General features: G+C 33.9%; 1 protein-coding gene across 1 annotated transcript; it reads right to left on the bottom strand.

Moving 5' to 3' along the window:
• Window positions 1–2,637: 2,637 nt before the first annotated feature.
• LOC122403292 (brain-specific homeobox protein homolog) lies at window positions 2,638–20,509 on the bottom strand. Its single transcript, XM_043406734.1, has 3 exons — window positions 20,171–20,509; window positions 15,764–16,016; window positions 2,638–2,888 (listed from the first exon to the last, which is right to left on the bottom strand). The coding sequence occupies exons 1-3, from the start codon at window positions 20,507–20,509 to the stop codon at window positions 2,638–2,640; spliced, it is 843 nt and encodes a 280-aa protein (XP_043262669.1).
• Between the last annotated feature and the right edge of the window lie 607 nt (window positions 20,510–21,116).

Below are 21,116 nucleotides of genomic sequence, written 5' to 3'. Positions count from 1 at the left end.
TACAAAGTAGAATAGCCCCTTAAACCTCTATTGGATCCGTGTAAGTTTCAAGTCACGCGCTAACACATTGTGCCCCGTAGCATGTGGGACCCAATTCATGACTAGATCCTACACACGAAAAGAATAAAAAAAGTTCGTATAAACGTACAGTAAGGAGCATAACCAATAATCACAAGTTTTGCATACATCATTATTTACTGCTAAGAATATAGTAGATTATTGACAAACAAACATTATAGTTATCTTTATCACAGTTAGAAGTAACATAAGAAATTTTTGTAATAGTTAGTGTCTTCTCGTTTAACAATGAAAAAAAGAATAGATTTATTCGGTTTTGCACCACGTTCGATACTTGTCAGTATTTAATATGTCATTTATTTTTAATATTTTGTCCACCTTCCCTTTTGCTTGCAAAACGGCACTAATTCGCTTCGACGTACCTTCTATTAATTTTCTGCAATAATCCGGAGATATTTGTTCCCGCTGTTCTTTAATTCTGCTACAAAAATGTATGATTGATGTTAATTGGGAATCATATGAATCCCGCATTCGTCTTTTTATGGTTGAAGCTCTGTGCAGACCAATCCAAAACAGAAAATTTATTAGCAATGGACCAATTCTTCCCACTTTTAACAGTGTGCTTAGAGACTAAAATTTTCTTTTCATTTTTAACATTATTAATAAAATTTAAAAAAGGTATTTGCTTTAATTTTTTTACTCGAGGACGTGTTTCATCTAAAAGCTTAGTAGTTTAGAATCAAGCTCACTCAATTAATTGCCACCCAATTTACGTAAAATATTCACCTGGTGTAAAAAAGCATTTTTATTTTAAAAAAGTCACCTTCGTTTCTCGAAAAATGTAAAAACAAAAAATCAAAGTAGGCTATCGTGTTTGTCGTGGAAAACTTGATAACTTCATCCTCTTTCATTATTTATTAACGCTTACTGCTTACGAAAAAAACATTCAACTAGTAACAGCGTGAATATCAAGGCCACATATGTCTAAATAATTTTTCTTTCTTAAATTTTCTTACAGAATATGTTGCCAAAGTTTTCTGGGAAAAACGCGAACACTCAGATTTAAAAATGATAAAGAACATTTCATTATTTTGATACGTCCAATTTTCGTCTGAAATATTTTCCCACGTTATCGATAATTCGAATTATAATTGTGTTTATTGAACGTGTTAAAAAATCCTGTAGAAAATCAAACGAAACAGCGTGGTCATCTTAATAGTGGAAAACTTGTAAAACAACTTCGTGAGTCGAAGTGACTCACGTCTCTGTTGCTCGTGTCTGTTTGAAATTAAATGGAGATTAATTGCTCTCGTTCTTCGGCTCATCGAACCACGTTAAGCCTCGAAAATGTCCTAAACGACGGGCAGGAAATGTCACGCTGCCAATTAGTGGAATGGTAATGTTGCAGAAAAGGCACGGTCGTAGTTCTTGACCCGCGACGCGATAAAATGTCAATCGAACGACGCTCTTCGATGCTTAAAACGACGCGCAACAGCATGACCACGCGTCGCACAAATTCCCTAATTTCTCCTTTAAATTTACTTGTTAACCACCGACACGAAAATTCGATAATCCAAAATCGCACGTAATTTTTGTCCTGATGGAAATTAAATTGCAAATAATTCACCTATCGAACGTATACCAATGTTATTACAGAGCAAGCGTGTGAAAGTTTATCCCAATTATTGTTAAAAACAATTAAAAATATTCTTATCCCCGATAACGGCGACGCGCGAGGGAAAGACGTAATTAAGGAGGGCAAAAAAGAATATATTGCATATTACATCGTGACATTTTAATCCCAACTTGAACCACAAGCTAACTTTCTACTTCGCTATAAAAAGTGACACGAAACAGACTAGCTTTAATTACGGCATTTTGCTATAAAAAGTGTCGCGAGAAATCGATTAACGAGCCATTTACACGTTTACACTTTCTACATTTCGCTCGTCGGAGCTTTATCAAAGTCTTATCTTACACCACTTTCACCCACTCTTTTTACAGTATCGTTTACGTACGCGTACTTGGTATTATCGTTTCGATCACACGCGGCCTCATTGTCACTGAAAATAGATCTGACGCTCCTCACTGGTTCCTTCCGGATCTCACCGTTCACTGTTCCTTCAATAAACGAAATGTACAGGGAATAATTCTTCTTAAACTTCTATTTTTTACACGTATAACACAGTTGGTAATACAATCCAGTTACTAAAAATTAGGCGCAGCGGAAATTTCGAGTCCCGTTGGATTTTTCTTGTTAAACGTTCGATCTCCGAAGAATTCACTTTAAACTGTTCGTAAGGTCCCCCAAATCTTCGAAAGGCTCGTTAAAAATTCGTCTGAATTTCGTCGGAGTGGTTGAATTTACTGGAAACTGGAACCCTTGAATTGCACGTAGAATTTACACGACGTTAAAATAATCTTGGAACGCCGATCGTCTCAAATAATTGTTGTAAATTAGCTTTCTAAATCCTCGGAGCTGCACGGATAACGGCTCGACGAACGCCCACGCGTTCCTTAATTGTCTCCAATATTCCTGTGTCTCAAGCTGTCGCTCGAAAATCTTCGAAATCATTCTCGATCGTCGTCAAAAGAGCAACACGCTTGAATGATTTCATTTCAGCGATGTTGACGTTGAATCGGCTGTCCGTGTTGCGGTTGATGAGACAGAGTAACCGAGTGGGGGTGCGTCATCTGATGAAAACTCGTTGGCGAACCGACGCGTCTGGAGATGTGAATGTTCCCTGTCCGTGTCGGCGACGGCGTCTCGTCGCCAAGGACGTCGATTTCGTCGTCGTCGGAGTCCACAGGAGCGTCGCTGCTCGCCCGTGATTCTCGACCACCGCTCAACGAGAAATCCACCGGTCGTTCTGTGAACAGTTTCGCCGCAAATTTCAATTTGATTCATTTTTTTTTTGTATTCGATGAGTTAAAATGTATTAGAAGTTCGAGAAGAAGATATTATACAGGGCGTTCGGCTACACCTGGGAAACATTTTAATCGGGAATTCTAGAGGCCAAAATAAGACGAAAATCAAGGATACTAATTTGTTGATTGAGGCTTCGTTTAAAAGTTATAGAAACATTTCCGGCCACACAATATATTTTCGGTTAGGAATTTTTTTCTCGAACGGACGTAGGATTTTGGGAGTTTGCCTATTCACCAAAAATGATTGTAATTGACCCCCATAACCGAAAATAATTTTTCCAGAACGATTTGAAAATTTTTATTTTCAGGGTAACCAGACAGTTATGGTCAGACATTATATTTTCAGTAATGGATTTTTTTCTCGAAAGTAAGTAGGATTTCGAGGTTATGTGTATTCACCAAAATTGATTGTAATTAACCCCTCTAGCTAAAAATAATTTTTTCAAAACGATTTGAAGTTTTTTAATTTTGTCGACTTTGTCCACCTACCCGAATTTTTTTCTCGAAAGTGTGAAGGATTTCGGGGGTATGTCTATTGACCAGAAATGCTTCTAATTGACCCCTGTAACTGAAAATATTTTTTTCAGAACGATTTGAAATTTTTCAATTTCGCTGAAAAATTCCAGCAGCCCCTTTCGATTTTTCTTAAAATTCGTTTTCGATTTTCAGTAATTTTGTTTGACGCTCTATAGAAAAGTTGTTTAGTACTTTTTCGTAGGTACCAATGACCTCTACTTCAGAAAAAAGTTCCATTGAAATATATTCACTATTATAGGAGTTTTGGTTGTTAGAAAATTAGACCATTTTTATGGGGGTTTTCTCGCTTCGCGGGGCCAAGGAACAACTTTTCGAATATTTTTGGAATTTCTACATATTCTCCATCAAAATACGCGTTGTTTGCATTTTGAAACATTGAAATCGGCCAATCCGCTCAGGAGTTATGACGTTTTAAAGATTTGCCTGAAATTTTGGAGATGCTATTTCTGGCCAGAAATTATATTTTCGGTTAGGAATTTTTTTCTCGAAAGTGGGTAAAATTTTGGGGATATGTCTATTTACTAAAAATGATTGTAATTAACCTCCGCAAGCAAAAATAAGTTTTTCAAAATGATCTGAAATTTTTTAATTTAATTTTTTAATAACTTTTTGATGAAGTCTCAATCAACAAATTATTTTGGCCTCTAGAATCTTCTATTATAATTTTTCCCTGTAGTAGCCAAACATCCTGTATATTTTCATATATGTTATTTTCTTCAGAATGTTAAGTAAAATTTGGTTATTTTTTAGTCACTTTTCTATCTTGTGTGAAAAGTCGTGAAGTTAAATGGCGCTAAAATAACGTTGTATGTTAGAAAGAAGCGAAATTTTAAAAACGGTCTTTTAACCGGTCGTGGTAGGTTTATGTTAAAATCGGTTTTCTTTTTTTCTGCATATATTTATGTACTATTTGTTAGAATTACAAAATTTTAAATTCTCATCTTTGAAGGATTAAATACAGTTTATAATTTTGATTGCTTGGAAACTTAATAAAAATTTAAAAGACATTGTTTAAAAACAAGTAAAATGTCTATTTTTCTATGACAGAATTAAATAAAATAATAATGTTTGAACAGAAAATTATTAAGATACGTCTATTTTATAACTGATTGTATTCCAGCTGTCCTTAGTAACTTAATAAAAATAGAAAAATTGACTTTTCCATCTCGTATTTGTTTCGTAGAACGTTGTACCTCGAGCATACTAAAATTAGATGTTTAATTAAATTTGAAATACTGCACCTTTCATATATTGAATTATTTGTTACTGATACGAATAGGTATTTTTAATATGGTCTATTTTAATTCTTGTAAGGGTGACTTGGTCTTTCCTTTGAAGCAACTACAGTGATACTTCAAATCACACGTCTCTGAGGTATGCATTTACCTAAATTTTTCTAAAGTTTTTCTGAGAGTTCATTTGTTAAACGTGTTTTTCTCAAAACCAACTTTTTCAAACTTGGTGGCTCAATAACTCAGTTAATTTTGTTTGCACTCTTCAATTGCACATATGGAATTTTCGATGGAATAATCAGTTCCTACGTGACATTAAAAAAAACATTGACCTTTTCACAGATTTTTCAAATCATTCCTTCAAAGTTCCACCATTTTAAAATAAATTATAATTTTTATAAATCCCCACAACTGAAGCTACTGTCTCATAGTTTAAGAAAATTGCATGATTTCTTGTTTTAGAATGTCTACTGAAAAATTACACGCCTGCCAACGTTTCCAATAAATTTTTAGAAGCTTCCCACGCCGGTTCCAAACACGTCTATAATAAATATTTTTCCAAGAAGTAGTTCAAGAAATGTACTTTAGAAAACCTTAAACATTCATTAGAAAAAGTGTCAAGCCTCCAAAAAATTTCATTTATTTCCATCCGTCACAGTGGTTTTCCCCCTCAACGCAAATGACGATAAAAACCGTTAAAACAATTCTTGCCGGACGGATTGAAAATCGCTTAATTAAATTGGGTCGGATATATGCCGATATACAACTACGGTCCTTGGCAGGCCTTAGTGGCGAGCAATCGTGAATGTAGGTCTGGCCGAGCACTTAGCCGATAATTGACTAATTTTCTCGAAGACCGAATCGAGAAGACAAGAGAGGTAAGAAGGGGTAGCAGAAGACAGGGGTAACCGGGGGTGGAACAGAGAGAAAGAGAGTGCGGCGAGGGGTATCGTAACTCTCCTGGGTTCCTTAGACGGTATCCGTTGGAGTCTCTAGACGACGAGGCGGTCTCATCTTCTACGTGCTTTCCACCCCTTACAACCCCCTTCTTCCTGGCTGCCAAGGAGATGTCTGCTAACTTCGTTAGCCCTTCCTACCGAACGAAGCCATCTTGGCTACCGAGACGAGGAACTTGACGAAGGTTACGAGTAGATGCGACTCGGGGATGACTTGAGATCGCTTCCCCTCGGTTATAGCCGGTGATTATTTAGGAAAGCGGCGCGAGCTACTGTGGTCGAAGTAATACAGTGTCCGCGAAAAATATTCACACACCATTTTACAGTAAGGAGCATAACCAATAATCACAAGTTTTCTATAAATCATTATTTACTGCTAAGAATATAGCAGGATATTAAAAAACAAACGTTATATCTTTATCACAGTTAAAGGTAACATAAGAATAAGAGCTCCTGTGGTCGAAATAATACGGCGTTCGCGAAAAAATATTCACACACCATGTGCTGTTTTATAGTAATGAGCACAACCAATAATCACAAGTTTTGTATAGATCATTATTTACTGCTAAGAATATAGCAGGATATTAAAAAACAAACGTTATATCTTTATCACAGTTAAAGGTAACATAAGAATAAGAGCTCCTGTGGTCGAAATAATACGGCGTTCGCGAAAAAATATTCACACACCATGTGCTGTTTTATAGTAATGAGCACAACCAATAATCACAAGTTTTGTATAGATCATTATTTACTGCTAAGAATATAGCAGGATATTAAAAAACAAACGTTATATCTTTATCACAGTTAAAGGTAACATAAGAATAAGAGCTCCTGTGGTCGAAATAATACGGCGTTCGCGAAAAAATATTCACATACCATGTGTTGTTTTATAGTAAGGAGCACAACCAATAATCACAAGTTTTCTATAGATCATTATTCACTGCTAACAAGTGTAACTGTGAGTGTTAGAAATAAAGCGCCATTTGTTTCTGCGCCGCCTAGAGTTCTTCTGGTTTTGCTCTTTTGAATCCACCAAATTCCCACACTAAGAATATAGGAGAATATTAAAAAAGAAACGTTATATCTTTATCACTAGACTGCGGATTTTTATGCAAAATTAATGTTTTTATTAATAGAGTTAATGTGATGGGAGCTTTGTAGAGGGTTGTTTCAACCCTTAAATGTAATAATTTGTACCACATTTTAGGTATTTTTTATATTTCTGCATATTAAGTACATTGAATAGTTTTTGAGAATTAAAATTTCCCATAAAAGCATAGACATCCGCAGTCTATTTGTCACAGTTAAAGGTAACGTAAGAAACTTTTTCAGTAATTAATTTCTCCTCGTTTGGCAATGAAAAAAAGAATAGATTGACTTTTACACCAGTTCGTAAGTCAATCTATTCTTTTTTTCATTGCCAAGCGAGAAGACATTAACTACTAAAAAGATTTCTTATATATACTTCTAACTGTGATAAAAATTACTGTCTATTTTTTAATATTTTCTTACATTCTTAGTAATGAATAATGATTTATATAAAACTTGTGGTTATCGGTTCAGTTATGCTCTTTACTGTACAGTCAGAAGCGGATTTAAGTTTTTCCATAAAACCATGAAGACTCAAAATGCTTAATTCGAAAGTAGTCTTTTAGAAAATTTATCATTTCTTATTTAAAATTTTCAGTCACTCACGCAATCGAGCATAAGTCTGTGTTGGAAAAATTAATTTCTACGCACGTATTTAACTCCTCGAGTATGATGAAAATTTCAGTTTCAAATACGAGCTTGTCATTTTAAATTTTAGGAGTTTTTTGAGGAATTACAGGACAGGAAAGATGTTACAAAAAATTGATAAACACAACAGGTCTCCTACACGGTCTTTAGGTGACAAAATTTGATTCATAAACATAAAAATACACGGTCGAGTGTCGATAACTGAGGTTTATAGTTAAAGGGTTATGGCAATATATATTTTAATATGTCATTAACAGATAATTCGCAAAAAAGCTATCAAACAAAATTAAGTATTTCTTTTTATTCAACAGAAAATACAATAGTAAGGTAAAACTAATTAAAACAAAAACTAAACACTCCAGTGTTATAAACCAAAATCAAGAAAACAGGCTTTCACTGTGTATAAAAAACTTTATGATACAAATTTTCATACACATTTATAGTAAACAAAACACGAAAAAATCTGGAAATATTTTCAAAATGTTAAATCATTTTTATGAATCAATTATTCAATATCCAATACGAACGAAAATATAGCTAAAATAAAATTTTTTGCTATAGCTTTTTAATAATTTCAGAACAAAAGGTTAACGAATTTATTTCGATGATCGTTGTCGTGTTTTTTTTATCGATTTTAACGTTCTCTCAAAGCAACAGTTGATGTTGCAAAAACATCTAACGGAATAACGCTTGTTGTACGTGCATAGTCGCCGAAAAAGTAAAATATATGTTGCTCTGTAATCGAAAATACCGCACGACACTTTCTCTGTGAAGCATTTTTGAAAGGGCGAAGCGACATTCAAAATACTCGAAACAGAAACGAAAGCTACAGGTTGCGTTCAACGAAGTGCAACACGAATACTACGAATTAAAACTTGACTTTTTAACATTGTTTTCAACGTTATATCGCTTGAAAGGGAAATTACTCTATTCACGAGACCCTTCTTTACAAATTTGTGTTTCCGTGAAGTGCAGTTATAGGCGAGAATACGCGAAACGAAAAGAAAATTTACAGATTACGTGCTATGGAACGCGATGAAAGTTCTGGCTGTAAAAAATTGACGTTTTCAAAAATTTTCTCCACTACTGTACTCTTTCCAATGTGCGCATACTTTCTCCACTACTGTACTCTTTCCAATGTGCGCATACTTTCTAGGGGAGGGTTGGAAGAAAAGTATCTTGCAATTTTGCATTATACGATGTTATATTGTAATAAACTCAAGGGTATAATTTACTGTATTAATTTTACCGTGGTTTAACTATTTTTATTGTCACGACTCATTCGTATTCGTCACTTGATTTCAGTCAGAGCCACCAGACAACGTGTCGCCGGAAAGCCAGAATTTTTGTTTATGAACATCACGTTTGCAGCTTTTAATCGGTTCGACTGTATGCTCGCGCGAGAAACCCAATTCGATTGATCGTAGATCGTACCATTTACTGCACTATACGTCGATCGTGTGCCATTTTATAGTGCGTGACTACGTGTGTGTATAAAGCGATGCAGTTATCACCAATTACTGTTCCATCTATGCTCTATTTGTGTAATGGCGTTACCCCTTCTTGAACGCTGTTATTCATGCGTTCACGCAATAGTATTGCAGTACTTGTAACACAGTCTATCGACGAACACTTTTCCTAGTTAGGTCGAACCACTCTACATCGATTTTAACATTGAAAAGAAATTTTTTATCAAATTAATAAAAACTACTGTAACTCGAACGTACTTCAGTTTCAAAACAAAACATTTCTAACAATTTCTCGTAAGAACTTTTAAACGAAAAGTAACATTTCCGTTGGACGGGTATTATAAAAAGGAAATAAAAAGAAAAATGATAATTGAATTTCAACGTTAAAATTTATCGAGGAAAATCTGTCGTAACCCGGTAGCGGCGGCTGATGGGATCAAGCGATTTTACATGAAATTTTAATTCGAAAGCCTTGCGCAAAACTCGACGGCCGATTAATTCCACGGGCACGCAAGGTCGACAGAAATTTCGTACGCGATTAACACTTTTATCGCGCGTGTAGCGTTAATTTACAACTTGGAATTATATGCGAATCGTTAAACGAATCACTGAAACGATCCGTCGATACGATCTACTTACTTCGTTTTTTCTCTCTCGACGTCAAACTATCGAGCAATAATATAATCACGCGACCAGGGTGGGGAGTGAGGAGGGGATGAAGGGAGGTGCTGCAATTAATTGTCCGATTCAAGGTCCCCTCCACGCAATTTATAAGCGATAACATTGTTAAACCGGATACGAATTGTGGGGAATTGTACGGCAAAAAGCGATCATTATCCCAGGCAACGGTAGTTAATGATTATAGTTCCTGCGACCTCGGTTACGGTCTGGTTAGTTAACTAAAGTTGCGTAATTTATTGCCAGCCGAATTTTGGTTGCATTATATGGTCCATTAGCATGATAACCGGGAACTATTTGACGTACACCGAAATTCCAACGCTAGCCCCAGCCGCGCTCAAATGCAAAATTGATAATCACAATTACGAAGTTTATACTAATAACGATTTAATTGCGATATACAAGCCGCGATCTACTTTTCGCGGATTATTACTTTCGCGCATGCTACGGCGAAGGCAATTACGCGACGCGAAAATTCAAAATAATTCCTGTCCGTTCGACGACGACGACGGTACAGTTTTGCGTGGGACATTCGACGATCTAATTATCGCGTTATTCGATCCCGTCGATCGCGATACTCGAGACCTTTCGTTAAGGGGGTAATTTCGTCTAAAGAGCGCCAAGAGAAATCGTTAAAAATAGACCAACTTGAGAAATCCTACGAAAAATTCTATCAACCACTTTTTTTGTTTATTTCCCCCTCAAAATTTACTATCTGCTTACAAGCAATAAGTCAATTGAATAGCTGGTAATTAATAATATACGTTGGTGTTCGTCCAGTGATTCACACCAATTATACCAATCACTCCATTTCAAGCCTGTCTAATGGTTTGAGACTTTTAACCACTTGGGCTGAGAAGTTATTCACTTTTTAAATACTTTTCATGTTTAAATGTAAATACGAGAAGATTAATTATATGGTGTAACAGAGTATGATTAACAATGAGTTTGGTTTTCGTTGAGGGTGTAATTTGTTCTAAAAAGCGCCAAGAGAAATCGTTAAAAATAGACCAATTTGGGAAATCCTACGAAAAATTCTATCAACCACTTTTTTTGTTTATTTCCCCCTCAAAATTTACTATCTGCTCACAAGCAATAAGTCAATTGAATAGCTGGTAATTAATAATACACGTTGGTGTTCGTCCAGTGATTCACACCAATTATACCAATCACTCCATTTCAAGCCTGTCTAATGGTTTGAGACTTTTAACCACTTGGGCTGAAAAGTTATTCACTTTTTAAATACTTTTCATGTTTAAATGTAAATACGAGAGGATTAATTATATGGTGTAACAGAGTATGATTAACAATGAGTTTGGTTTTCGTTGAGGGTGTAATTTGTTCTAAAAAGCGCCAAGAGAAATCGTTAAAAATAGACCAATTTGGGAAATCCTACGAAAAATTCTATCAACCACTTTTTTTGTTTATTTCCCCCTCAAAATTTACTATCTGCTCACAAGCAATAAGTCAATTGAATAGCTGGTAATTAATAATACACGTTGGTGTTCGTCCAGTGATTCACACCAATTATACCAATCACTCCATTTCAAGCCTGTCTAATGGTTTGAGACTTTTAACCACTTGGGCTGAAAAGTTATTCACTTTTTAAATACTTTTCATGTTTAAATGTAAATACGAGAGGATTAATTATATGGTGTAACAGAGTATGATTAACAATGAGTTTGGTTTTCGTTGAGGGGGTAATTTGGTCTAAAAAGCGCCAAAAGAAATCGTTAAAAATAGACCAATTTGGGAAATCCTACGAAAAATTCTATTAACCACTTTTTTTGTTTATTTCCCCCTCAAAATTTACTATCTGCTCACAAGCAATAAGTCAATTGAATAGCTGGTGATTAATAATACACGTTGGTGTTCGTCCAGTGATTCACACCAATTATACGAATCACTCCATTTGGAGTCCGTGTAATAGGTTGAGACTTTTAACCATTTATGCTGAAAATTTATTCACTTGTGTGGGATAAAGTTTCGAACCAAAAAGTCATTGCATAATTACAGCACTAACTTCGTTTTTAAATACTTTTCATCTTTAAATGTAAATACAAGAGGAATAATTATATGGTGTAACAGAGTATGATTAAGAATGACTTTTGAAAAAAAGCGCATTGATGTTTTTTCTACGTACAGAATGATTTTCATTCGTTGCATAACAAGTTTAAGCTTTCAGAACTTTTACACACCCCAATTCAATATATTTTTAACTGAGTTATGTAACGAGGAAAATGTTAGTTACTTTGAATTTTTTTAAATAATCCAGACAATTATAAAAGGCAATGAAAAGTAATTAATTGTGAAAAATGACTTTCGTAACACAATTATACATGTATTCTAAAAATGATAAAAATTATAACATAATAATCGTGATCGTGACTTTATGCATTTGCCAAGTACAGGGTGGATTTGATGAGCAGATCGATGGATCTCCTCAGTTTTGGAATTTTGGAAACGATTGAAATTTTATTTTTGGTTCGATAATCTTCGCAATCTTCGTTTTGTTTAATTTATTACCACAACTGTTTGTAAAATACTTTTTCCCCATTTTTTCTTAAAACATGCATTTTAAAAATTTGTACAAAAAGTATTCAATAATTCTACTCTAAATGTACAAACTTAGTACTTAAACTTCATACAGAAAATTTATAAATCACGTCGAAATCTTTTTATTTTCATCAGATAGATGATAAAACATCCGTGAAAACCAATTTTGTTTCAAGTCGATACCGAAGTTAATTCCGGAGAAAACAATTATTTACGAAAAAATGGCATAGTAATCATGCAAACATCCTGTATAAAAATCCACATTAATTTTCAATTAAATAAACAATTTATAATGCAGTTGTATCGCACACCAGTTGTATAATCAATAAGAATCGTGGAAACTTCTTTCAACGCTTAGTGTGAAAGTTAATATGAAAATAAACATAGAAGGCAGCCTAAAATAGAACAGTTGTTACGTTCGTATAATAGAGGATGAAATGCTCTTTAAAATGAGCGTTCATTCAATTCGATAGTGTAATTAGTTCCGGAGATATAAGGGTCGAAGCGTTTGTTTACTTTTCATCGTTGACATCGGAGCGAGGTCATTGACCGCGTGTGTAAATAGTAAACAGTGCGTACTAAATTCTTGCAAATACTACTTTACTCGGTCGCGACAGTCACGACTCACGTGCGAGAGAGAGGTTAGATGAATTAGACGGAGACAGAGACAGTCAAATTAAAAAAATTACCGTTTAGGAAGAATTAAATATAATTTATAATTTTGTTTCCGTGAAAACCTAATAGAGATTTAAAGATATTATTTAAAGAAAATAAAATTTCTATTTTTCTAAGACAGAATTGAATAAAATAATAAGTCGTGAACACGAAATTATTAAGGTACATCTACTTTATAACTGATTGTATTGCAGCTGTCGTTAGTAACTTAATAAAAATAGAAAAATTGATTATTCCATCCCTGATAAATCTAGCTTCGATAGTAAATAAATTAACGTTCCTATCATAGTCTACAGTCGTTCGACTAGTGATTGTTAAACGCACCCATTTCGAAACGAAAGGCGTTCGTGCAATTTTTGAAATGTTTTTTCATTCGACAGACGTCAATCGAGGAAACGATCTGAATGCAGACGTATTGCGTCGGTTAAATTAGATTCGACAAGTCCATACATTAAATGCATGTCTATCATTTCCTGGTATGAATACCCATTCATTATCACTTCTAATTCACTGGGTACAGAAATATCAAGTATCAAGGGAACAAACTAGATTCCTAGAACAGAGTTGTCAAGAATATTGTAACACATAAAAACCTTATCGAGCATTGTACAGAAACATTTAAGTAAATTCATTTACACGAACTAGAGTACGTTTTAAGACTGGTCAATCACTATTAAACAAAAAGATGTGTTATACGCACTGATTAGATTTTGAGCAAATAGGTTTGGGTTAGGTTAGGCTCTATTATATATTTTTTGTTTCTCTGATATACATTCGTTATTTGTATTCTAAAAAGTGTTTTAAACAAATCTTAGATAGGATTAACTTTCACAAGTAGAAATTATATTCTTTTCTATCTTTTCTGACAAATCACATTAATCATTATTATTGTTTTGTGTAAATAACTACTATCTTCAGATAAAATAATATAAGAATATCGTAACGTCTTCATCTCTGTTTAAACAAAAATAAAATAGTTTCCTATGACGATTAACGATGCTTTAAAATTAATGTTTCGAAGTCTCTTAATAAAAATAAGTTTATTTGGTTTTTCAGTGGCGTAGAAATAATAAATTTGCTCGAAAATAGTATCGAACACATCGGTACGCGTTAATTCCCGAAAAGTCGGTAAAATTATTCCCGAATAAACGGGTCGCAACGACTTGCTTCTCCTTTATTTCCAAATTCGTCGTCTCATCGATACGCATACTTTTTCCTCGTCAGAATGACAAATGTGATTTATGAATAATTGATTATGTAGGACAGATCGTGCTGTTAATCCGTGCTAATTGATGCGAAGCAACGCGCGCGGGCGCGACCATATACTGTTTATCGAAAAGTCGATACACGTGTTTAGCGGTAATTACGCATTGTGACGCGGATAGGAAATTGCATAGGTTCTGCAATCGCAATTAAACGCTTGCATTACCGAGGCGATGCAGGAAAATTTTAAGCGTCATCGAGTTTATAATAGGAGGCTAACTTCCGTTTTATCAACTATCTGCTTCCTCGAAAATTGTGATCGCGTGCTTCGTGTATTCGGAAAGCTTTCTACTTGGGAACTTAAAAGGAAATTCCGGTCCCTTTCCTTGTCGCCATCGATGTTGTTCTAACATCCTCTGTAAACACTTTAACAAAATCTTCATCATTCGACTTAAACGATTCAACTTAAAAAAAGAAACAATGAAATAAAGTCTATTTTTATTATCTTTTCTTTGGTTATTCAGTTCTGTTTCGTGTTGTAATATCAATATTGTTTTAGCATCGTGTGTAAACACTTTTAACAAAATTAACGATATTCTTGTATTATTTTATCTGAAGATAGTAGTTATTTACACAAAACAATAATAATGATTAATCTGGTTGAAATATACAACGAATAGGATTTCATTTTATCTTTGTCAGAAAAGATAGAAAAGAATATAATTTCTACTTGTAAAAGTTAATTCTATCTAAGATTTGTTTAAAACACTTTTTAGAATACAAATAACGAATGTATATCAGAGAAACAAAAAGAATATAATAGAGCCTAACCTAACCCAAACCTATTTGCTCAAAATCTAATCAGTGCGTATAATACATCTTTTTGTTTAATAGTGTTTAATAATATTATTTCTCTATTTCTACGCAACCAAAAAACAAAATAAACTTATTTTTATTGGGAGACTTCGACAGCTGCAAAATATTAATTTTAAAGCATCGTTATTTTATTCGAATCTGTCATTGAAAACTAGGCATTTTATTTTTTTCAATAGACACGAATACTTTACGATATTCTTGTATTATTTTATCCGAAAATAGTAGTTATTTACGCAAAACAATAATAATGATTAATGGGATTGAAACATGCAACGAATAGCATTTCATTTTATCTTTGTCAGAAAAGATAGAGAAAAATATCACTTTTACTTGTAAAAATTAATTCTATCTAAGATTTGTTTAAAACACTTTTTGGAGCCTTAAACGATCGAACATAAAAAAACAACAACGAAATAAAGTCTATTTTTATTATCTTTTCTTTGGTTATTCAGTTCTGTTTCGTGCTGTAACATAATCATAAATTTTTAGAATTTCTGTCGACGTTTCGAATTCATTGTATTTACTTCGATTTTACTTTTTCAAATTTATTAGAAGAAATTATTTTTACACGGCCATGATTGTATCAATATTAAAACTAAACTATAAATTGAATCTTCGAAGCCGCTAGGGTTGCTATTTTTTAACTAAATTTTTAATAAAAATAATCCTTTCACGCTGCGGAGGATTAAGATTCTCGTAAGTGGATCGGGAAATTGGGTGAAAATTCGAAACAGTCTGTTTTGTAATGACGCGTTCGTCTTAAGTAGCCGCAAACCAACGTTTCGAGTTTGTGCAACAGTACCGATAACGAAAACTAGTTTTATTCGAAAATTTCCATGACAATAACGCTTTTTAATCCTTTAGCGAGTAAAAATAAAAAAAAGAATGCCTTACGCACCGGCGGGTGATGTGACGGGAACGGATTGGCCGGTGCATTGCTGATTGGAATTCTGATTGCTGTTGCTTCCCGCGCTGGTGCTCAATTTTCTCAATTGTTTCTTGTGCTTCATTCGCCGGTTTTGAAACCACGTTTTCACTTGGGTCTCCGAGAGGTGAAGAGCCGCCGCAAGCTCGACCCTTTCCGGCGTACTGAGGTACCTTTGCACCTCGAATCTGGCTTCCAAACCCGCTAATTGTTGATCACTGAACACCTAAATACGATAGAAAGAGTAACTATAAACACGTAGAATTTTAATGACGATCCACAAAATATTCCTATTGAAAAAATTATTCGATACGTAAAAACACGGTTCCCTGTATCTGGAGATAAGTAAAATTCTCATCTGGGTAAACAAATATAGAGTAACGAATTAAAGATGACCAAATTATGGTCTGTTAGTTGTTCGATCAAATTAATAATCTGCAAATTAAAGTAACTCGTAAAGATATCGCTAGGCAAAGTTTTCCCTCGTAATTTTTTGTTCGAATAAAATTCTAGCTATGGTCGATTCCAATATCAAGTGAAAAGGGTTTTATATATTATTCTTCTGCAAAAATACGCATTTTTTGATCGGAAAGTTTACAAACTAGAAGCGAATCGAATTTAATTTAATTCACTAGTTTCTGACTTAATAGGGGGAAATAGCGTCGAAAAGTAATTGAAGGAAGTAGGAAGAAAAGAAATTTATACTTTAGGATATTATGGGATCTGCTAGACTTTTAAATTCAATTTCTGAACGATGTTGAAACGACAAATACAATTAAAAATCTAGAATTTAATTTATTTGCAATTTTAGTAATAAATCTCATTTATAACAATGCTGACTCGTACTGTGATATATTTTTTGAGGTTGTTAATGGTGCAAGCATACATTTTATCTTAGCTCAATTATTCATTACTGCATTATAGCAAAATCGTATTCAAATAATAGATAAATGAAAACATGTTACAGTAATTCCTTGTCAAATAAGTTTCTAATCATGCAAAATAAAATACAATTTCGTTTCATTATTTGAATTCAAATTTGTATCGAATAAACAACAGATGAAAAATGTTATATCTTTTATTTGTTATTCGAAATTATGCAGTATACGTATATTAGTGAATCCTGCCGTAAAATACATAAATAAATAACTTAGTTTAACCCATTGGATCGACATTTACTCCGCGACCGTCGTAAGCAGAGTGTAAACAGTGTTTAATTTTCTACATTTCGAGTCACACTTATAGAATATAAAGATCAGTTTGTCAAAAATGATTAAAGATACAAGTCTAATAACCAACTAACATTTAAACTAGGATATCATAGTATTTATTAAAATTAAATGATTAACACTTTTGAAGATAATCACATTTGTATTTGATAAACTCGTGTTACTCTGAAATCATAAACCTATTATTTATAATTTTGAAATCTGATTTAATCCTGTGATTAATGTTAAGAGCCTATATTTATGTACAATTTTTGTCTTAACTTTGCTTGCACAATACGTTGCTAAAGTTCTGCGGGAAAAAATTGTAACACTCTGTATACAGGGTGTTCGGCCACCTCTAGCAAAAATTTTAATGAGCGATAGTAGAGGCCAAAATAAGACAAAAATCAAGAATACTAATTTGTTGGTGGAAGCTTCGTTAAAAAGTTATTAACGTTTAAAGTGCCGCTCTTACTGAATTTTTTTCTCGAAAATGCGCAAGATTTCGGGGGTATGTCTATTCACCAAAAATGACTGTAATTGAACCCTACAACCGAAAATAATTTTTCCACAACGATTTGCAATTTTTTAATTTTCTCGAATAATTTCACACCTTCTCTATTTTTTTTCTCGAAAGTGGGCAGGATTTCGTGGGTATGTCTAATGACAAAAACTGATTGTAATTGACCCCCGCAACCGAAAATAATTTTTCCACAGCGATTTGCAATTTTTTTTCTCCGTTGAAAAATTTAGGCACCTAATTGGATTTTCAGTAAGGAATTTTTTTCTCGAAAGTGCGTACGATTTCGGAGGTATGTGTAATGATAAAAAATGATTGTAATTGATCCCCGCAACCGAAAATAATTTTTTTAAAACAATTTGAAAAATTTTTTTTCGCCGAAAAATTTCAGCACCTACTCGATTTTTTTTCTCGAAAGTAGATAGGATTTCGGAGGTATGTGTACTCACCAAAAATGATTGTAGTTGACCTCCGCAACCGAAAATAATTTTTCCAGAACGATTTGAAATTTTTGAATTTAATTGTTAATAACTTTTTAACGAAGCTTCCATCAACAAATTAGTATTCTTGATTTTCGTCTTATTTTGGCCTCTACTATCGCTCATTAAAATTTTTGCTAGAGGTGGCCGAACACCCTGTATAATAGACATAATAGATTAATTAGATGTTTTAATTAAATGTCAACATGGACCAATTTTAAAATCAAAAGTTTCCAGAAAGTATGGAAGTAAAATTGTATATTCGACCTATGGAAAGAATATTTTTATTATGGTAAGTGGTTACCAAACAAGTATAACACTTTCAGTTACCAACAGAAGGGTTAAGCCGTCAACAAATGTGGAGGGAGAGGGGGGGAGGAAGCGTAATGATATGGTTCGAACAGGATATCACGACAAGGTGAATTTAAATTTCTTAACAGGTCCTATGAATAGCAAAAAATATATAGAATTAATAGACAAACAATTAGAGCAACATATCGCTAGAATTACTTAAGGAGATTTTATTTTTCAACGCGATAATACGACCATTCACGCTCCTATGTGTATAAAATTATTTTTCTGCAAGAAATATAAAATGTTTTTTAAAACATTATTGAAAATAAACTTATTTATCTAAACGCGTTTATGAAGAAAAGAAACATGTTCGAATAATATAAAAATTAAAATTAGAAATTGCCAACGACGAAATGTTTAGTCGAAATCCTACGAAAGAAAGGTGGAATTACACAATATTAATAAATTATTTATTCACTGCGCATAGCGTGCTATTATTTTGCTCCACTGATTTTAGCTCCATTTTATATTCTTTCGTGAAGCTCATTTTACGAAAATGATTTTCAATATGTTTACACAAAATATACATATATTGCACGTCCCATTTTATGAAATACACCGAAAATCATTTTCGTGAAATGAGCTTTACGAAAGTTAAGGAAATAAATATAAAATAGAGCTGAAATCAGTGGAACAAAATAATAATTATATGTATGTTATATATTGCACTATTTTATACCATTTTATGAAAACACACTGAAAATCACTTTTGTAGAATGAGGATTACGAAAGTTAACCCTCTATGGACCCATGTAACTATCAAGTCACACACTAATATATCGACATTTTACTAAATAATTTTTTCACAAAACGACGTATACGTCACAATTATACAATGTCTCTGAGATAACAAACAACAATATTGATGACGGTTGGGAGAGCACCATCAACCTGAAATATCAAAGTAAATGCTTTGCAAGTTTATATTTAAGAAAAAAATTCGCCTCATAGAGGTTTAACCTTTAACAGTATAGTAGAGACTTTTTGACTACTTTTCTTTTTATAGCGATAAAAGTAGTAGAAAAAATAGTTTTGCAGAATTATTCTTTTTGCAGGTTTTGAAGATAAGGTGTTTAAAAATAAATTTTAAAATAATTTACTATTTCTCGAATAAAAAATATTCAAAAAAAACTATAGAAATAACACAAATGCATACAAAAGTCTTTTAGACGCTTGTATATAATTTTATAGTACTATGACACATTCAGAAAAAACTATAAAAATAACACAAACGTATACAAGAGTGTTTTGGGCTCCTGATTATAATTTCATAGTACTGTAACATTTTTCAGATAAAATTTTTTGGGGAATTTGTGGAAGCGTCTTGTTTTATAATTATAGTCTTTTTTAGTCCAATGACTTCAAGACAAAGTAAAGAATTAAGTGAAGAGGAAATTCGTCGCGCAATTGCTGCGGAAACAGACGACGACGGTACTGATTCGGACGAAGACGATGATATTGACAATGATTATCACTTTTATCATATTCTTTCACTATTGCAGAATTAAGGAAATACTAAACTATGAATTACAAAAATTTTAAATATTTAAAAATTTGTATTCTCAACTGTTTTAGTACGATTTCAAATAAGTCTTTTTGACTCTTCTGTACGTTCGTGTTATAAAAGTACAAATGTAAAATGGATATATTTTGTGTTATAAAAGTAAAGAAATGTAAAATGGAGCTAAAATCGGTGGAGCAAAGTAATAGCACGCTATACGCAAAATATGTGTGTGCAATGAACGAGTAATATACGCGTGAGTGTAGCGATGAACAAAAACGTTGAGTAGATCATTTAGAAACGATAGATTTCACTCACTGTTCGTGCCTTTCGTCGACGGCAGTGCTTCAAGGCCGCGAGTTCACTAACCCCCGGTACAACACCAACCCCCATTGCGGTGTTACCGAACAGTGGTCCCAAAAAGAATGCCGCGGTGGGTGGCGCTGAAGGATAACCGGGCAGTAAACTGGCAAATTGCTGGTAGTGTTGATGCTGCACCCCGTGATTCGACGTCAAATGCTGATGATGAAGCTGATGATGGGAATGCGGGGGAACGGTACCGCGGCTCAAGATATCCTCGATCAGAAACGAAGTCCTGTTGGCCGATGTTCCGTTCTGACCTGGCTGAGCCTGCTGCTGCTGGCAAGTCGACTGCATCTTTGACCCAGTGTTTGCTCGAACTTTGACTCTCGATTCTCCTTACATTCTCAACGACGAACATCCACTCAACTTTGACTCGCCACTGATTTCAACACGTGATTCGATTTTCATTCGTTAAATTCGATCGAAGGCATCACATACACCACGTAGATTTTCAAAAACTTCAAATAGATTTTTGAACCAATTCTTCGATCACTTTCCAATTATCCTTCGACGAGGAAAAATGTCAAGAGGAGACGGTTCCGTGGATCATCGCTGCAGAATACGAAGGAGAATCTTGGAGAAACGTTCAACGGATCTTCGAAAGAATTGACTTGGAACTATCACATGTTCTACGTTTCCACCTGAATTTTATACAGTCGCAACCCGTGAGTTTATAATTGGGATGCATCGCGAGCCAACGTATCCTCTGGTCGCCAGCGTGACATCGTAGAAAAGAAACCAAACTCTTCTATAGAAATCCTTGGGCACTGCGTTCACCGAGCACACACCGATTCGACTACCGGAAGCGTCTTGACGGAACGATCGTCGAAAAAGTCATTCCAACCAGGGCCTTTCGACATGTGTTCCGTTTAATTACGAGACTTCGATCGAATGAACGTAC

The sequence above is a fragment of the Colletes gigas genome, unplaced genomic scaffold (assembly GCF_013123115.1).
Source record: "Colletes gigas isolate AHSC1104 unplaced genomic scaffold, ASM1312311v1 Colletes_gigas_Sc00048, whole genome shotgun sequence".
In the NCBI taxonomy this organism is placed as follows: Eukaryota; Metazoa; Arthropoda; class Insecta; order Hymenoptera; family Colletidae; genus Colletes; species Colletes gigas.
The sequence above is the reverse complement of the archived record's forward strand: the minus strand, read 5'-3'. Positions and strand labels throughout refer to the sequence as shown.